Source organism: Thunnus thynnus, chromosome 13, assembly GCF_963924715.1.
Source record: "Thunnus thynnus chromosome 13, fThuThy2.1, whole genome shotgun sequence".
Classification (NCBI taxonomy): domain Eukaryota; kingdom Metazoa; phylum Chordata; class Actinopteri; order Scombriformes; family Scombridae; genus Thunnus; species Thunnus thynnus.
In genome coordinates, this window is record NC_089529.1 from 869,380 (window position 1) to 889,266 (window position 19,887).

The following is a 19,887-nucleotide window of genomic DNA, read 5'->3' on the forward strand; positions in this document are numbered from 1 at the left end:
GCAAAAATACTGACAAAATGTAATAAAGTGTTAAATGTAATGAGAAGTCTGTATGGATGTGACTGGGGGGCAGAGAGGGAGACCATGCATTTAATATACCAGGCAATGATAAGATCTGTGCTTGATTATGGCTGTTTTGTTGGCTCTGCCGCTAAGTCACTGCTTGGAAAATTAGATATTCTGCAGACCAAGGCATTGAGACTCTGTTATGGGGCTTTAAAAACCTCCCCAATTTCCTGCACTGCTTATTGAAATGGGAGAAATGCCCTATGCTTAAGGCACATTAAGTTGGGGCTGCAGTACTGGGTAAAATCAAGTGGCTCCCATCAAACCTTCCCCGTTAGGTGTCTTTTGCAAGGGTCATGGGATTCAGGTGGCAAGATCAAAAACAGACCATTTTTCAGCAGTATAAATCAGTGGGCCAGGATACTGAGAATGGAGCAGGAAAGCATAGCAAAACATATAGACTGGTTATCTGTACTTCTCTGGCTAATGCAAGAGCTGGACATTAATCTTACTTTTCTTTTTTTTTTTTACAAGAAAAGGATAATAGTGTGATAGCTTCAAAAAAGAGCATTATCTAAACAGAGTAGTGGGATTTTATTTGAAAATATCACAGATGGCTGTAGGCACCCAGAGAGTGGGAAAGCAGGATTTGGCGTGTATGGGGCTGAGCTTGGACTTAGGATCGACAAGCGTATCACAAGTGGAAACTCACTTGCACAAACTTTCAAAACAGAACTATTAGCAATTCTTTGGGCTTTGTGGTGCAAAGAGAAATAAGACCAAAGAAAGTTCTCATTTGTTCTGATTCAGCAGCTGCTCTGACAGCTTTAAGAGGAGGTAAATCTGGGTTCCTGGGCATGCTGGAGTTGAGGGAAATGAAATAGCCGATTCTATAGCAAAGACAATCCTAAAGAAAGGAGAAATGCATGTACCACCAGCTAATCACGAAGCAGTTTTACAGTTCCTGCAGAGGGCAGTAATACACGTAGTAGCGCCCACACTGCCAAAATTTTACAAGAAGAAGAAGAAGAAGAAGCCCCTTGAGAGTAATGAAGTAGGGTTTTTTTTACGACAGCTCAGAGCGGAAGTTGGCCCAGGATGCCGGTCTGCTTGCTGAATTCGGCGTGGGTCCTCGCGGCTCTGCGCAGTGTCTGCAGCAGACAGCTCTTCCTGTATCATTCAGTACCATTTAACCGTGTAAAAATAGCCACGACCACACCGGGAACACGTCTCGACTTTACTTCCAGATTCTGTTCCGATTTTGACGTCCAGGTGGCCGGAAAAAGCAGCATGTCGTCCCCTGCGATGTCACAGAGGATGGTGTGGGTGGACCTGGAGGCAAGTCACGGCGCTCATAATGCATCCAGACTCACTGAAACGGGCTTGTAGCTGTGGAGTTAACTTACTGTATGTACGTTAGCTAATGCTACACCAAGCTAACCAGAGAGGGTGTAAATATGTTGTTATCGATTGGTATCTAATTTGTGAACAGCTGCACCGCTTTGCCTTCTGAAAAACGTTTGCTGTTTTTTGTTCAATGAAGTTTGAAGCCTTTTTAAAATGTGTAACGCCTGCTTTTGAATACATTTGACATTTAAAGATTCTAGTTGATACGATATTATTGAAAAAAGTGAGAGTAACCCAGCAGAACCTTGCCCTTCATGGATGTGTGAAGCATCTTTAAGTCGCCAAATTCAGTCGTCTTTGCCTTCTATTACCATCATAATACAGATGGACCATCACTCCCACCGCTGCCATGAATGTCAAAATAACACATTATGTGCATTATGTGTGACAGCAGACTTGTGTTGTGAACACATGCATATTATATAAGGAGTAAAGTGATGTTCCTTTAGATGACTAAACACATAACTATGTCTCTATGTGTTTTTTAGATGACAGGTCTGGACATTGAGAAGGACAAGATCATTGAAATGGCATGCATTATCACAGACTCCGATCTGAACATTCTGGCTGAGGTAATATAAACATTAACACCATTGAAGTGTTATTTTCTATTTGTCATGTAAATTAAACTCTTCTGTTTTTGGTTGTCAGGGGCCCAACTTGATAATTAACCAGCCAGATGAGCTGCTGGATGGGATGTCAGAGTGGTGTAAAGAGCATCATGGCAAGGTAAGCTGTCTGCTCAGGGGCTTGAAGAAAAGATAGATATGAAATCACATATCACATTTGCACATTTCAACCATTTTGCATCTTAAGACAGACCCCAGTCTGATGTCAAACAAAGCTAGACGTCAGCTTAACTATTTTTGAACTGCCATCCATTATGATTTACTATTCAGCTGACAGCACTGTCAGCAGCCAATTAGGAGAGCTCTGTGGTGCACCAGGATTTTATAACTTAACTGTGAGCAGGGCCCACACTTTTTATTTCTCAGACTGTGTGGAAATCTAACGTTTCACGTCACAAAATATGAACAAAGGCATTAAAACATGGGTCTTGAAGGTAAAACATGAGACTCATGTAGGTTATAGGAGTTCAGTGTGGAGTGGCTGCTCTGCAGGTGAACTGTATTACACTGTAACACATAACACTGATATCAGCCCCGAGTTGGTACAAGTTAGGCTGCGATGCTGGGGACATGTTGTTTAAGGTACTGGTGAGACAATGAAATACAATCCAGACACCAATACTCACAGACAGGATTTTACAACTCTGGAAAGTTATTGTGGGGACAACTGATTTATCTTTGTCATGACAGTTGTGAGATAAACAGTGGGGGTGTCACGATTCTCCAAATCCACGATTCGATTTGACTTTCAAGGTCATGATTTTCAATTTTTACATTTTTTTTCAGCACTAACAGCGATGCCATTGTTATACTATTGAGTCTTGTATTGTAAAGATCAACAGATCATTAGTTTTATGCCCTGACAACGCTCATTTATATTTTCAATTTCAGTTCATACCAGTATTTTCTCTAGTAGTGGCTGAGGCCTTTATTTACCTCAACTGCAGAGGGTACCAGGCCTTTATTGGAATCAGGCTTATGGTAGAGAGAGGCCTTTATTCCTAATTCCCTTGTTTGATAAGTATATTTGCTCATATTTTAGTACAAAGCCTCCCTGTTTTCTGATCTGCTTCCGTTTGCTCTGTTAAATTTTTGTTACTGCATTATGCTATTAATAAAATTAAAAGCCTTCATTTCCCGACTTTTATTGTGAAACATTACACAAACATTTCAATTTAACTTGTGTGAAGTATGACCGGTTAAGTACGGGAGGGCAAATAAGGCCAGTGTCAGTTAAAAACTAAACAAATCTGAGGTAACGTTATGCTGTATATAAACATTAATAGCCAGTTAACAACACAGCCAAATATCAAATATCAATCAACTGTCTCTTTAGCTCTAAGCTAACTTTCTTCCTCCCATCTCCAGCTAGCCGTGCTCTCCTCGTCAGCTAACAGCAGCTCACGCTTCTGTTTTTTCCAGTATCTGATTCTTTTCAGGTCAGTATCAAAAGGTCTTGCAGCTTTCGCTCCATAATTTTCCTCCACATATTGCAAAACTCTCTCTTTGAATTCGACATCAAACTTTCATCTGTTGGGTGCCATGTTCTCTCTCTACAGTGTTGTGGCATTGGCTAGTCACTGACACTTGCACAGGTCCTATATGGTACTTCAAATATAGCTACCGCCATCTTGTGGCCTGCAGCAGTGCGCAGCAACACCTGATTTGGTCTGAATACGACTTCAATCCATCCTTGGTTTTTCCCTCCCCAGCCTGTATTTGGGGCCGGCCTTTATTTGTTCGTGTTGACCACACTCCTGGCCATCATTGGAGACCCGGCTTTTCATTGAATACTGGCCACTATTAGAGAAAATACAGTAATGTAATCAATATTATCTTCTTTAAAAAGATAGGCTACATGGTGTGATATAACCTCCCTATTTTGGGGGGATGTACCACACTAAGGCCATAATAATAACTTATTTCCCCAGTCAATTGGGAACAAACTGTAAAACACAAAAACCTCTAAGAAACTAAGTTTAAGTGTTGCACTTTTTAGATAAGATAGATTAGATAGATAAGATTCGTCTCACAGTTGGCTGTACATAGAGACCAGCTCATTATCCACCTTGTTACTGTAGGAAAGAGGCATTGATTGTGTTTTAAGAACGTTTCATTTATGAGTTAAAGATTTGGGAAGTTCGAATCTGTCGATATATTTCCAGCTTTGCCGAAGTGTGTAGCATAGCTTGCAAACTGTAGCTTTTCTGTCAACAAAGCATTCGTTGTTTACACAACTCACAGGGAAGGCAAAATGTTGCCACACTGGTGACTTCAGGGAAGCTGGAGGGTTTTCCAATTCTGTTGTTTCTCCATCATCTCTGACTTCAGCAGTGGCCATGGTGTCTCGAGAAGTAATGCAGCTACAGGCTACCAGTAAGCTACGCTGTGTTGTCTTTGAGATGTTGTTTATTTTTTTTCTTCAGGCACGCACGTGGGGGTGGAGAGAAAAAAATACAGGGGGAATTACGATCCTTCTTTTGATTTTGAAGGTCGAAATTGAACGCTCATTTCGATCGATTTTTGGTTTAGAATTGAAATCGTGACACCCCTAATAAACAGCGGCAACAGAGCGTTCACATTACAAAGTAATCCACCAGGATTATGCGCCTGCATACACGCAAGAAGAGAGAACATCTTTAATAATGTTGAGTGTAAATAAAAACAAAAAAATATCTATATAAAACACGAACCACAAGCAAATGAACTGATGCATCAACCTGAGGTGCTCACTGTGATTCAACTCTGACTGAATACCCTGATTCAGGTACAGCTCTACTGTGAATTTTGCTTTTTCCCTGTCCTTAAAATGAATTCAGCATGTTTGCTAGTGTTCACTGTTCTGCAGAGCTTCCATTGTGACTATGTGGAGAGATTAAATTATTGCTATGTCTCAATGTCAACATGGCAGCAGCATAGAACAGCTGAGCAAGCAGTAAAGATTCCCATTTGATGGTGTCTGATAGGTATTGTTAAAATGTTCTACACTGTTCACACTCATATGAATGTTTTGGTAAAGTTTTGCTGTGATTAACCCAAAACAAACCCACTGTGTCATTAACACCATGTCCACAGGAGGCGTTTCAGCTGCCAGTCTCACATGTATGTTGCTGAACAGATACCAGTGTTCCCCCTATAATAGTACAGGGCCACCAGGCCAACAAGAACCCGAGCCAGGCCAAAAAATAATTTTTTAAATGTCAAAAATAACGCAAAATATCCATTCATTCAAAAATCAATAGCGTTCAGGAGCCGCTGAGCAACGCTGTCTCGAAACGTAAGTTAACGTCTGTGTCGTTGCCTGGGAAACTGCAGTCTCCTGACACACTTTAGTCTGTACTGTACATTTACCGCCAGACAACTTACTGCTAACCTTTTCCTCTGCTCCGCTCGCATTCACCGTTATTTTTCTGCCGCTCGCTCTCTCACTTAACCACTCACTCGCTTACACTCTGCCCTACTCCTTAAAAGTTGTCTTCAAATTGTTTTCTCAATCCATCAAGTGCACCCTCCCAAAGTATTTTGCAGAACAGAGGAAAAGGTTAGCAGTAAGTTTTCTGGCGGTAAATGTACAGTACAGACTACAGTGTGTCAGGAGACTGCAGTTTCTTCCAGTTTCCCTAACCCCTACTGTGCTTGTGCTTCACACATGTAACAGCAACCCAAGGTTTCTTTTTAGGTTTCATGTCTATTTCTTCCTCTAAACGAGTCTAATTACAATTGTGTTTGGGCTCTGACCAAGTGTCATTTTAAATTTTGGTAATAATTGAGTAGGAATACAAATTTTGTGGCTATGGCTTCACATAACACTATTGGTTACTTTTCTCCATATCATAAAGAAATACTTTAGGCCACTTGATGGATTGAGAAAACAATTTGAAGACAACTTTTGCAATATTGTAAAGCAACATACTGTAGATCTGAGTTGTCTGATCAATAGTCCCAGCACATAACCTCCATAAAACCACATCTTTTCAGTTCTACATTTCTGAATGTGTACAGATTAAACAAACAAGATGTGTTAATCGATAAGCTTCAGACGTGTTTTTATGTTCATACTTAAACTTTGGACAGAGCCAAGCTAGCCGTTTCCCCCTTACTTCTGGTCTTTATCCTAAGCTAAGCGTTCTGTATCAATCATCTTATCTCATCACTCTTGCCAAGAAAGTGAATGAAATATCATAACTATTCCTTTAAAGTAGTGTTTCTATTAAAAGTGTTCAGTGCAACTGTGTATTTTAGTCAGGACTGACCCAGGCTGTACGGGACAGTAAAATCACCCTGGAACAAGCTGAGTATGAGTTCCTGTCATTCGTCAGACAGCACACCCCTCCTGGACAGTGTCCCCTCGCTGGTGAGTTACTTTTTAGCACCAGCAGCAGAACTTGAGTATTATTCAACTGATTTGCCTCCTACAGTCACATTCCATGATTCCTCTTCCTGCAGGCAACTCTGTGCATGCAGACAAGAGGTTCTTGGACAAGTACATGCCACAGTTCATGTACCACCTCCACTACAGAATCATTGACGTCAGCACTATCAAGGAGCTTTGCAGGTAGGTGTGTGTGTGTGTGTGTGTGTGTGTGTGTGTGTGTGTGTGTGTGTGGAGTGTCTGAGAGTTTGTGTGATGTTTGCTAAGTTGTGGAAAAGTTCTCAGCCTCTGCACATTGTAATGAGGCTTTTTTCAGTGAGTGCTCTGTTTTGTTCAGATGAGATTGTATTAGAGTGTGAATGAATATTTGAATATATTCCACATTTGTCCCTCCCCTGTTCCTTTGCTCTGTAATGCAGAGGTAGCCTCATGATATGGAAACACTCCTATGAACACAATCTATTGTAATTTGATTTTTGTCTATTTAGCTTACCTAAAGGGTACTTTCCTTGCTCATCTCATTAAGGCCTTATTGTTTATCCAAGCCTTATTAATGATCTTCTCTGCCATTCATCAGTTTGCATGTCAAAAGCCCACTTTTAATGTTGCTGAGTAGGTTTTGTAATTCAATGATCAAGTGTCTCTATTTAGCAGTTAATCATAAGAAAGATAATATGACAGTATCTTTAATGTTGCTGGGTATGACAAGTTTAACGCAAACTGAGATTAATTTGGTTTTGTGCTTTCTTTCAGACGGTGGTTTCCAGACGAGTACAAGATGGTACCTCACAAGAAAGCAACCCACAGGTAAACAATGAGTAAACATCAACAAAAGCCTGTCAGCTGAATCTTTCTTTAATGATCACTCCAGTTTATTTAAACTGAGTAGTAGTAGTTTAAGCCTATTTTACAAAAACACAACAAAGTGACTTCTGTGATCTGTGAACACAGTGACATCACTAGTCACTAGTCAGTCAGACACGTTGACACAAATAAACAGTTAATCCAGATGACCTAAACCACTTTATATGGGGTGAAACTGAAAGTGAGTGTAATGTTGTGTTCACACCAAACGAGAAGCAAATTTTCACCATTTGTCACTCGCACAAGTTTGAATGCAGGAACATTTTTTATTGGCGTAATTCGCACAAGTCTGGCCGCAGGATCATTTGTTCTTATTCACCCCGAACAGCCAGCGAGCAACGGCAGGCACCAACTAGTCCCCACCCGGACAATGGGAGCCAGCCAGTGATGTTACTGAAGCTCAGTCTGCCTGCAGTTATAAGGCTCAGTCCTCCTGTTAACAACAGTCATACCGACACTTATCTGTAAACAGTGAGAGATACATTAGCAACTCTTCTCTGTTCTTTCTGCTGTGATAAACTGCATTAACCTGTCATACAGAATTCCCCCCAAAAATCTATTTATTTACTACACTTCCCAGATGACAACCACAGACAATAAACAAATCAAAAGGATGCCGGAATAACTACATCATGATGCTGATTTGTGAAAGTCTGAATTCATTCTTTTGCAGGTCTGTCCACAAGATGACAAGCGAACAACTTTTAAAATGCTTATTTTCTGAATGGAGTTTGGATTGATTAGAGCTATGCTTTGCAAGCATTGTAGCTGCTCCATCGACACTCAAAATAATGTAATCTAAAGGCATAAATACGGCAGCGACACATTTATACACATAGATATCTACTAGTGTAAATTTAAAATTATGTAAAGTCACTGGCATTTAGGTTGTTATTGATGATAGCAGCTGAGGTGGGTGTGTGACTCCGGTGTTTGCTGCAGTTGAGGTTGAGATGCAAAAGGGAAGATAAATCAATTAAAAAGTTTAGAAAAACAAACTCCTCCCGCCAGTGAATGGCTACGGATTACAGTAGAATGCGGTGTGACTGGTATAGTGGTCTGGTGTGTGTTTACTCCTCCAGAAATCAGCAGCAGTCTGTTGGCAAGCCGCAGCTGAATCTCCCAGTCCAGCCCCATGGTATGCATGAAAGTTTTGCTGAAGTTGAATATTTTCAACTTGTGTGAATATGTGAAAGAGGCAAATTTCACGTCATTCACACCACGAATTTCACGTATTTACTGCCACAAATACACGCAAACTTTATGTTGACTTTATATGTAATCTCATCGCATGAAAAATTTGCTTTGCATTTGGTGTGAACACAACATAAGTATAAGCGTGTCTGTAAACTGTGATTGATGTTTACAACAGACAGCTTGGGTAAACGTTTTTCTGCTTAACTTTAGCCCCTTTAACACATGTAGTCTATCCCTGAAATGTTCAGGAACATTTCCTGTACGGGGTCATATGTGAATGAAAGCAGGGATCGATATTTGTAAGTTATAAGAATGGTGTTCCACAGTCTTGGCATTGATTCTGCAAGTCTCTGGAACTCTTCTGGAGGGATGAACACCATTCTTCAAAAAGATATTCCCTCATTTGGTGTTTTGATGGTGATGGCAGAGAGCGATGTTTAACACATCAGCCCAAAATCTTTTATAGGTGTTCAGTTGGGTTGAGATCTGGTGACTATGAAGGCCGTAGTATATGATTCACATCATTGTCATTCTCATCAAACCATTCAGTGACCCCTCCTGCCCTGTAAATTGGGGCATTGTCATCCTGGAAGAGACCACTCCCATCAGGATGGAAATGTTTCATCCAGAACAACTTCGTATTGATTTGCAGTGATCCTTCCCTCTAACAGGACAAGTGGAAAAAAAAATAAATGGGTATCATCCAAAATTACTGACATATTGGTACCAAAACCCCACTTTGTATGTTACTGCACAAAAATATTTTAAACAGTGTAACTTTGAAAGATAACCACTTTAATTTTGTCACTCAGCCTCATATGAACTTTAGCTAAACTTTAGAATGCATCACTTACACATTGAAATTGCTTTTAGAAGGGATCTCTTTGTGGTCTGTTTAATCAGGAGGAACAACCAACAGATCTGATGGCCAAACCTGCGAAAATAAGATCCAAGTTGAAATGAACTGCAGTGATCCTTACTGTTTGGTCTGCACTCACTCTCAATGTTAAGTGTAATATGCACAATACACAGTTAAAACCTGTTAAAACCTTTGTTTTCTCCTTCAGAGCCTTGGACGACATCACAGAGAGCATTAAAGAGCTGCAGTATTACAGAGCCAACGTCTTTAAAGCTTCAACAGAGGAGAAGAAGCGCAAGATTATAGAAAATGGAGGCAGCAACAAGAGTTAGTACACATGAGTGAGACTATGGAGCCTTCAGTGTTCTGTGGCTGTATTTCCAGAAGGAGGCAGTTTCATCATTCAGTGTGATTTATGCAAATGTCTTCATTGCTTTTAGTTTTTGTTCTTATTTAGCTCCATAATGATCCTTTGTTTCAGTATTGTTCAAAAGTTAACTTAAAGGTTTCATGAAAGGGAGCAAGATTCTAGTAAAAGTTTATTCAAAAGAAACCTATTTTTCAAAGTTTAAAAGAGAAACTTTTGTATTAATTTATCTTTAGTTGGGATTGACTTTTCATTTACCCTTGTTTTTAAAATGAAACCAAATAAAGTCAGTGGTCCCTGAGGAAACACTCCAGTCCACCTGTGTCACTTCTATCAACCAAATACATACAAGCATAATAATCGCAACAGGTTTTAAAATATGTAGTTCAAACAAGTGCAATGACTTAAGAACACACAAAGATGTCATATGTGTACTAAATATATTTTTGAGTGTGGTGTTGAAGGACACTTGTCCCACGATGCAGTGCACATCAGAAATAGTGGAGCAGCTTACAGCTGGAAAAGTACAAATCATAGACAGTGATGTGACGGTTGCAGGAACCTAGTGGATAAACATGAACAAACATTTTGTATTCTGGTTATTGAGTCTCCAAATTTAAGACAAACTGTACAGAAACTTTTCAAGGTTGAGGTTTGATTGATGTATGGAGATATGTATATTATCACTTCCTGTTAGTACAATGTACAATGGTATGCTGTCGGAACACAGCCGTAGAGACACAGGACCAACACCGGATGGCAGTGTGACCTTTGGAATGATTTAAAGTGGAGCACAGTGTCTTGTTGTGTTTAACAGTCAGAAATCAAAAATGACAATGTTGGGAACTTGTGAGTGGCTATGTATGAAGATCGATGACTACAAATCAGCTGTGATGAACATGAATTCATAGTGTCTAATGATGCAGAAGTATGACTCTGTGAGATTTAGTGTCATCTTTATTGTTTCCTGTTATAAGGATCAAACTCAAGAGCTCAATGTACACATGGTCGAGCATTCCATCAATTCAAAGTCCTGTGTTCAAAGTTCAGGATTCATGTCCATCAACTGATGAAAAAGTTAGAATTTACTGTCCTAGTTTGTTTAGTGCACCTCTAAGGTTTAGAGCACCTGCATTGTCCACTTATTTACTGTACACCATTTCACTCTTTCAAACTTCTCTCAGGATTTCCTTCATCTTAAATGAAGACATGAAACTCATATGATATTTTGAGCTATTTTATATTGTATTTTGAATTTAAAAAAAAAAGACCTGATAAGAAGTCGATAAGTCCATAATTTGGTTAGATTTATTTTATACCATTAAAATAAAAATATCTATTGAGTATTAGTTGAACAATAAACTAGATTACATCAAGTTTTGGCTGGATGCTGTTCGCTCACAATCACCTTGCAACCTGACAGAGCTTGAAAAGTTTTGAAAAAAAAGGAATGGTGAAAAATTGCAGTGCCCACATGTTTGAAGCTGATAGAGATATATCCACATAGACTTAAGGCTGGCATTTCTGCCAACGGTGCTTCTACTACAGTTAGTAAGTAAAGATAAAAAACAAATACAACAAAAACATTTTCACTTGCAGTTAGAAGAATGAAGACCAAAAATACATAAAAATGCAATATTGCAACTGTGCAAACATCTACTGATAAAATCTGTAATGAGCCAATATTGGGTGATATCATTGGGCTGCTGATGTATCGGTCGGGTTCTATTCAAAACGCGATGGTTCTCAAAGCTTGTGAGAAGGACAGAAGCAGCTTTTGTGCTTGTTCACTTGTCAGTATAAATTTCTTCACAGTGATGTGATCTTATTGTTTCCCATGTTTTGGTGTCCTGTTTGAGGTGTGTTGCAGTCATGTATGAAGACATCTGTCCTTGGAGCTGTTCTTGTACAAATGGAAGAAATGCACACTCTCATGTGTGAGAGAGAAGGAAGAGGCTTTCAACAGCACCATATTTATAACCTTGACATGAGCGCTCCCAGTCTACATTAAGAAGCCTCATCAAAGTGTCAAACAGTACACAGTTTCAATTACAGAAGGCTCTTTAACCGAACAAACGATTTTTAAGATCAATGAGCTGACTGACACACACACACACATACACACACACACACACACACACACACAGTATTCAGTAAACACTACCTATACCCGTCAGACTAGACTGGATTTTATTGTAAGTAATATGAATTTTGGAGAAAAGACATGTTCCCCTGCTTTTTCAAATCAGTCAATCTGGTACAGTATCTCGGGTTTAAATTTCAGATTGCATCAGCTGTGCGGGTGTGTGTGGGTGTGGTCTGTACTTGGCGTTGCAATTTGATTGTTGAGTCATCCTAAACTCTGCCATCTTCATCCCACCTTTGCTTCCGCAGCAAATTCCCTTTCCTTCTCAAATACAAATCGATGGGGTAGCAGACAACTTGTGCTTTTCACACACACACACACACATGTGTGGTCACTGTGAACATGTGACAGCTCTCAGACTTGAGAGTCTCTGCCTCCCAGATTTGAGTTAATCTGACAAGGCAGGTCATGAAAGGGAAGGTGAAAAGCCTCTGCTAACCCAGCTTCAAAGTGAGGGAGAGAATGTGGAGATGGATAGACAGTGTTCTGACCTGGATAGTGTGCATCCATGCTGTGGTGTGAAAACTCTGTGGCCGTTTCCTGACCCCTGACGTGCAGCCAAGCTGTCAGTCAAATCTTTAATAGGTTTGTTTGTTTTTTTTGTTTTTTTTTTCAACAAACTGGTTGAGACAGCTGCTTACCTTATATACTACCAGGGGCCACAGTTCATTAAAAACTAAGGCAAAGTCTCTGCAGCCACCATCATACAGAACAAATCTTTTTAACCTGAATAGACTGGCTACTGTAAGTACTGTATTTGGGGACAAAGTGCAGCAATTATTAATGTCTGACAGGTATCATTATTTGATGAGAGTGATAAATAATAATAAAAATAATTTTCATATAGCAATATTACAAAGTGCTCTGCAAAAAGATAAAACACAAAAAGATTAAAAACAATACACAAAAAGATAAAATATAATAAAAGAATAATGAAATATAAATGATAAAATGAAATAAAATAAAATTCACACATAGATAAAAGCTTTTTTAAAAAAAAAAAAAAAAAAAAGAATGTTTTAAGAGGAGATTTAAAATCAGTGATAGATTTAGCAAACTCAGTCTCAGCAGGAAAGTCAATCTAGACTTTGGGGGCCCGGACTGCAAAAGCCTGATCGCCCTTAGTCACCAGCCAGGCTCTGAGAATGACCAGCAAGCCACTACCAGCCGATCTAAGAGGGTGCCCACACAAGGGGTTAGTAGATCTTTGATATAATTAAAGTAAAATTAGTTAGTAAAATTTTAAAATCAATGCAAAAATGAACAAGAAGCCAATGCAGGGAGGCTAGAATTGGAGGTATATGATCTTGTTTTTTTGAATCAGTGATAATCCTAGCAGCAGCATTTTGAACCAATTGAAGGCAATAGAGAGAAGCCTGAGTAATACCTATGTAGAGGGCATTACAGAAATCTAGCCGAGAAAAAATAAAGGCATGGGCAATGCTGTTTAAACCCTCAAAGGATAAGAAGGATCTAATTTTTTGAAATTAACTCAAGTTGAAAGAAACACATTTCAACAACCTTCTTAACTTGGTCAAAACAAAGGCCAGAGTCAAAGTAAACACCCAAATTTCTTGCAGTTTGCTTCATGTTATGTGATAGGACTCCAAGATTGCAGGCTATCTGACTGAAAGAATTGGGTGTGGCAAATAAGATAAGTTTTGTTTTGTCTGTTTGAGGAAGTTGGAGAAGTCCAGCAATTGATATCAGAAAGGCAGGCGGTAAGTAGAGTTAGGCTGTTATTAGTGGATTCTAATGGGGCATATAACTGTTTGTCGTCAGAATAACAGTGATACTTAACATGATGCTTAATGACCTGATGCAAAGGCAGCATATAAATGGAGAACAGTAACGGCCCCAAGACTGACCCTTGAGGAACGCCATGAGTGAACTAGGAAACAGAAGATGATGAATTTCCAACAACATCAGAAAAGGTTCTATTAGACAGATAGGAGCATAATAAGTTGACCCTTTTAGACCAACTCAAGTTTCAAGACATTGTAGAAGGATGGAGTGGTCTACTGTATCAAAGGCCACACTCAGGTCTAGCAGGACCAGAAAGGAGCTTTTGCGTTTATCTGCAGCAAGGAGTAAGTCATTTGTCACCTTAACAAAGGCCGTCTCAGTACTATGTAAAGCTCTAAAACAAGACTGATAGTTAGCGAAAATGCTGTTAACATTCATAAAAGCAACCAGTTGAGAGGCAATAACTTGCTCCAACACCTTAGATAAAAAAGATTTTTTAGAAATAGGTTCATAATTGCTGAGGGTGAGCGGGTTAAGATTAGGCTTCTTTAACATGGGTTACACAATTGCATGTTTCAAAGAAGGAAAAATACCAGTGGCCAAGGAGCGATTAATAATTGATAAAATGCAGGGACTGTGAGTGGACAATACGTCTTTTAAAAGTTTAGAGGGAATAATATCAAGCTGGGAAGAGGATAATATGAGAAATAGAGGTTTCTGTGACTGAGAGGGAAAATGGCTGAAATTGGGACAGCACTGCACAGTTTGAGGGGGGACAGATAAGAAATGTATGTCTGAAATGATCTGAGCCCTAATACTTTCCACCTTTTTAACAAAATAATTCAGAAATTCCTCTGCTAATTCAGGGCTAAGTTCAATATTAGGGGTGGAGGAACTGTTCACAGCAGAGTCAGTAACCTTAAATAAAACTTTGGAGTTATAGGAATTACTAGAAATCAAACTGGAGAAATAGGCTGATCTTGCCCCTTTAACAGCAGTCTGATAGTTGACCATGTGACTCCTTAGGATGTCAAGGGAGACTTGTAACCTCTGAATGTACTCATTGAGCAATAGAGAAGGATTATGCTTTTCTTTCTGATTTTATGAGGAGCAATATGATCAAGGATAGGCCTGTAGTGTTGAAAGAATTAGCCAGAGCATATGGGCACTGTTGCTGGATAAAAGAGCTTAAGGTTAATGTATCGGAGAAAGCTTCACAGATTTTACTGGCAGAATCAGCATTAAGAACACATGACAGGACAGTGGCACAAGGCTTACCAGTGGGAGGAGATAAGGGAACATAATAAACAATGGCTTTATGATCTGAGACATAAAAGTCAATGAGGTTCATATTTATGGGGAGAAAACCACTGGTGAGGACGAGATCTAAAGTATGGCCTTTAGAATGTGTGGCACCTTTAAGAATTTGGTTTAAATTAAAAGACTCAATAAGACCCAGGAAATCAAGGGAAAGAGGGTTAGTAGGACAACATACATGGATATTGAAGTCACCAAGGATAAGTACTGTATCATATTTGGGTATAACAAGAGAGACAAGCTCAGACAATTCATGAATAAAACCATTTAGCTTAGGAGGTCTGTATAAAAGTATACAAAGCAGAGGAACTGGACCAAAAATTAAAAAAGTTAACATTTCAAAATAGTTAAAAGACCCAAATGACAGAAAAGAGCACTTAAAACTATTTCTATGGGTGACAGCTGTGCCACCATAATTAGACATACTACATCAAAATATTACTCTACTGGGAACATTTGCACAGAATGCTCCCCCCATGTGACTTTTTAGTTTTTAAAAAGTCTTATGGGAGTCTGATCTGTTTGATTTTCTGCACATTAGTTGTGTGACTCTAGGGAAGGTGATACTGGTCAGTCCAACATTAATTAAGAGCAAAATATCTCAATTATTGTGCATAAAAGTTCATTTTTCACCATGGCAATGGTAGTTATGGTAGAAATAAATAAAATCTTAATTCAAGGCCATTTTCAAATGTATCTCAGTATTCATCAGCAGATGTAGTTTAATCAGTTGTCATCACACGACCACAGTATGGAACTCAAGTCACATGATAACAGGTGGTTTTATATTAGAGGAGATGGTAACCCATGTCTCTGTTCAAAGATGATCTCTGATGTGAATGTCTGCTTTGATCTTTCATTGGCTGTCTACTGGCCGCTGACCAATTTCCAGTGGGTGCTGTGACTGGTTTCTAACTATTTAATTGTGATCATTGGATGGATGACCATAAATTCGGTACAGACATTCCCGATCCCAAGAATAATGATGTCTTATGTTGTTGTAGCTCGCAAGTATGCAGAAGATAAACTCTTTTGGCTTAGTTTAACAACATGGCCTTTCCTCTGGTGGCGCCCTCATGCCAGACTACATTGTTACATTTTTTTTTTGCCTCACTAGGGGTAAAGATCTAAGAACATTGTTTTCTACTATAGAATGATGATTACAGCCTCACAGGGTTGTAGGCAATAACAACTGGCATTGTAGTCTTGTTAAAACTTAGGCACTCTGAGCCTTCCTTTGCGCTGCACAGACAGAATGTGAGACAGCAAGAGTGTCAACACAGCATACGCAATGGTTTAAACTCATAGAAATCAATTATACAACAAAAGCCTTTCTGTACTAAAAGTGTATCCAGTCTGATCACACCCCTATACTGTAGATTGATTTATTGCAGTAAACTGTATTTTAACTAGAAAGAGACATCACTAATTACTCATTGTTTTCAGATGGAGATACTGTATATTATCTGACTTTGTAGGCATCATTATTGATAATGTCAGTAATCATTTAGCACCCCATCAGGTCAAAATTTCAATTGGTCCAATACTTTGGACCAAATACCATCAAGATTGCAGGCACTGCAACGGTGCATTTTGTTTTCAGCGCAACTACTCATGTTTACATGTGCTTACACGCTGAACTGAAATGCTGATTTTAATGAAAAATAATGCATAAACAATAAATATACAGTACTGTACAAACGTTTTAGGCACTAAGAGTAAAGTGAGAATGCTTGCAAAAATATTGCTATAAATTGTTTTAATTTATCAATTAACTTCTTACAAAGTTGAGTAATCAGCAGAAATCACCGATCACCGATCCAGTGGACCGGTCATTTGCCATCCCATTGCGGAGAATAGCAAGTCTCCTCTTCATGCTGATGTTTAGCTTAATCCTGGACCAGTGACCCCGGGAGCGCTGCAGAACTTTGATGCTGATTTGTGCCCGAATGTGTCCGGGACTCATCTGGTGCCAGTGACGAATGAGCAACAGCTTTCTGAGCCAGGCTTCTCCCTTAACAGACTTAACTTTGTTAACACCAGGCATGATGTCTCAATGAATAACTTTTCGCTACTGGACTGTGGAAACCTTGATAGGTCCAGTGTCTCTCTCACAAAACCTGCTGCTGACACCACTGTGTGTCGGAACCCTGCAGTGAGAAAGTAGAGGTTATTCAAAACCTTCCAGACTGTCAATCATGCAAAAGTCTTATGGGACCTGAAGCTGAAACCGAGGGGGCTCTTTGGTGGACATTTTAACATCAGAAGCATAACAGCAAAGAGCAATCAGCTAACTCATCTTGTGTCTGACTCAAATCTGGACTGTCTCTGTCTGACTGAAACATGGTTGAAACAAACAACTCCTGTGAATGTGTTCACATTGCCCGGATGTTTCAGAAGATACAGACCTGATGGAAGAGGAGGAGGTGTGCTTTTTTATGTGAGAGACAACATCAAATGTGAACATGTGGTTTACAATGCGGGTAACACGTTAGAATATGTTGGGATAAAAATAATGTTATCCCAACAAATGTCTTTTAACATCATAGGTGTCTATAAGCCCCCTTCTGCAGATGACACTTTCTATGATCAACTCACACAAGTCAGAAGATTGCAATCTTTCTCACAGAAAGAGTACAATCTCAACAAAGAATTATTACTTTTGGGTGATTTTAATGGGAACTGGGAGGATAAAACTAAGAGGAAAAAACTAAAAATGATCACAGAGAAATTCCAACTAGAACAACCAGGCTCAACAAAAGGCTCAACTAGGATTGCAAAAAGCTCCAGTACACAAATTGATCTGATATTTACTAACAAACCAGAAAGAATAACTAAAAGTTATAATTTAATCACTGGCTTATCAGATCATAGCCTGACCCTATGTGCGAGAAAACTGACATACACAGCCATAAAACCTCTTGAGTTCTTATACAAACAAACTCTAAAAACTCTTGACAAAAAGCCAATGCATTTCCATCACTGTCGGGTACTGGAGAAATACAATATACTGAGCTTTGAGAATTTTAGATTATTCTCAAATTTGTGCCTAGTTTCTAAAATTTTAAATGGTTTGGCCCCTCCTCCACTATGTGACTTTGTGTATACTCACTCAGTAAGTTCTATTAGATCCTCCAGAATATCCTCTATACAAGATTGTACCATACCATTTTGTCGCACTGCATTTGGGCAGTCAGCTTTCTCTGTGAAAGCCACAACTCAGTGGAATGCCCTACCTGGTGATATGAAGAACTGCAGTTGAATTAATACATTCAAGGCCAAATTAAAAAAACTACTAAAGACCAATCAGCTTTGTGACCACTGAGTCTAAATTCCATCTATGGTCTTCTCATTAGCGCAGGTAATGCCTGACTACAGGAACACCTCAAGGCTGTGTGCTCTCACCTGTTTTGTTTACCCTATACACTAATGAAATGCAAATTATGAATTCAACTTGCCAATTGCCAATCAAATATACTGATGACATGGCACTAGAAACAACTGGGATGTATATATAAAACGCAGGTGAAACTAAAAGCCTGACAGATTGTGTCTGATCCTGTTCATCCACTTTTCAATTAATGCATAAAACTGCCCTCAGGAAAACGCTAAAGAGCCACTGCAGCAACCAAGAACATTTGAAAAAAGTCTTTCATACCAAATGCAATAACTTTGCTAAATTTGTAAACATCATTCACAGTGAAACCATGTCCATTATTGCTGTCTGTACTGAGCATGTTGTGTTATTTATTATTGTATGTATTGTGATTTACTATGATGTATTTTAACCAACCAACCTAAGGCAAATTTCCACTTTTGTGGACAATAAAGATTATTATTATATAGAGTTATAGATTTCACATTAATATGGAGAGTAGTGACTATGAGTGAGATAGAGTCCATGATACACTGATGATACACTGCAGTCTGCCCTTGTCTTTGGCAGTTGCAGCAGCATATCAGATGGTGATGGAGGAGATTACGGTGGACTCAATGATGGCAGTGTAGAAGTGCAACATCATTGGCTTTGGCAGATGAACTTCTTTAGCTGCCACAGGAGGTACATCCTCTGCTGAGCCTTCTTGGTGAAGCTGCTGATGTTCTGCTCCCACTTGAGGTCGTGGCTGATGATGGTTCCCAGGAGGTGGAGGGGTGAGGCTGGGTTCTTTCTGAAGTCCACAGGCATCTCCACTGACTTTAGGGTGTTGAGCTCTAAGTTGTTTTGGCCGCACCAGCAGGACACCAGGTGGTCAAATTCTCACCTGTAGGCAGACTCACTATCTACCCCCCAACCCCTTCCCCACCCTCTCCTCTGCTCCACTCTGCTCTCTTTCTCTGTGTCATGGATGTAAGAGCTGAAGGTCTGTGTGTCTGCTTGACTGAGGGCAGGGCTGAACTACACATACACAGAGCAGAGAGGCCGCAGTGGATAGGATGAAGCTCTGCATTCACACAAAATCCAGCAATGCTGCACCTTCCTGTAGGGTTGTGTGTAGGTGTGCATAGGTGTGGGCATGTTAATTTGAGCTTTAGAACATTACTGCCGTGAAACAATCAGAAAATAACATTTATTTGATTCACAGCTTTGAGGCTTGCTGTCTTCATTCACTCTCTAACTCGCTTGACCACCGCTGGTCTCTCTCTCGCTCTGGTGTAGGAATGTATGTGTTATTATTAAGTAGCTTTACACTCATAAATTAGGGCACCACTTCCTTTTAATGTAAAAGAACACTGTAACTGAATTAATCAGTCTCAATGTAATCACTTAATCAGTCTCAATTTAATCATTCTCACAAACCAAAGTAGTAAATTCTGGACATGGACTTCTAGTTATGTGTTGTAAATTGAAGGCATAGACAATGATGTACTGATAAATGCACATTTATTTAACTAAACTGGTTAACAAATTAATAAACAAGGGAGTAACAAATATATGGTAGAACCAACAGATGAAATGGGAAGTTAGAAATGATTACT

The 19,887-nt window shown here is 39.4% G+C and overlaps 1 protein-coding gene across 1 annotated transcript; it reads left to right on the forward strand.

Moving 5' to 3' along the window:
- Nucleotides 1-1,070: 1,070 nt before the first annotated feature.
- Nucleotides 1,071-10,009, forward strand: smfn (small fragment nuclease). The gene is made up of 7 exons (XM_067607188.1): nt 1,071-1,344; nt 1,902-1,985; nt 2,065-2,142; nt 6,285-6,396; nt 6,489-6,597; nt 7,168-7,221; nt 9,543-10,009. Exons 1-7 carry the CDS (start codon nt 1,105-1,107, stop codon nt 9,664-9,666), a joined length of 801 nt encoding a protein of 266 aa, XP_067463289.1. The 5' UTR covers nt 1,071-1,104; the 3' UTR covers nt 9,667-10,009.
- The last annotated feature ends 9,878 nt before the right edge of the window (nt 10,010-19,887 follow it).

What these genes read in the sequence shown, in the direction of transcription:
- smfn (XM_067607188.1), top strand. Translation starts at nt 1,105, where the DNA reads ATGCCGGTCTGCTTGCTGAATTCGGCGTGGGTCCTCGCGGCTCTGCGC. An exon ending in TGGTGTGGGTGGACCTGGAG is followed by an intron (nt 1,345 to 1,901) that starts GCAAGTCACGGC and finishes TGTGTTTTTTAG; the next exon opens with ATGACAGGTCTGGACATTGA. An exon ending in TGGACAGTGTCCCCTCGCTG is followed by an intron (nt 6,397 to 6,488) that starts GTGAGTTACTTT and finishes CTCTTCCTGCAG; the next exon opens with GCAACTCTGTGCATGCAGAC.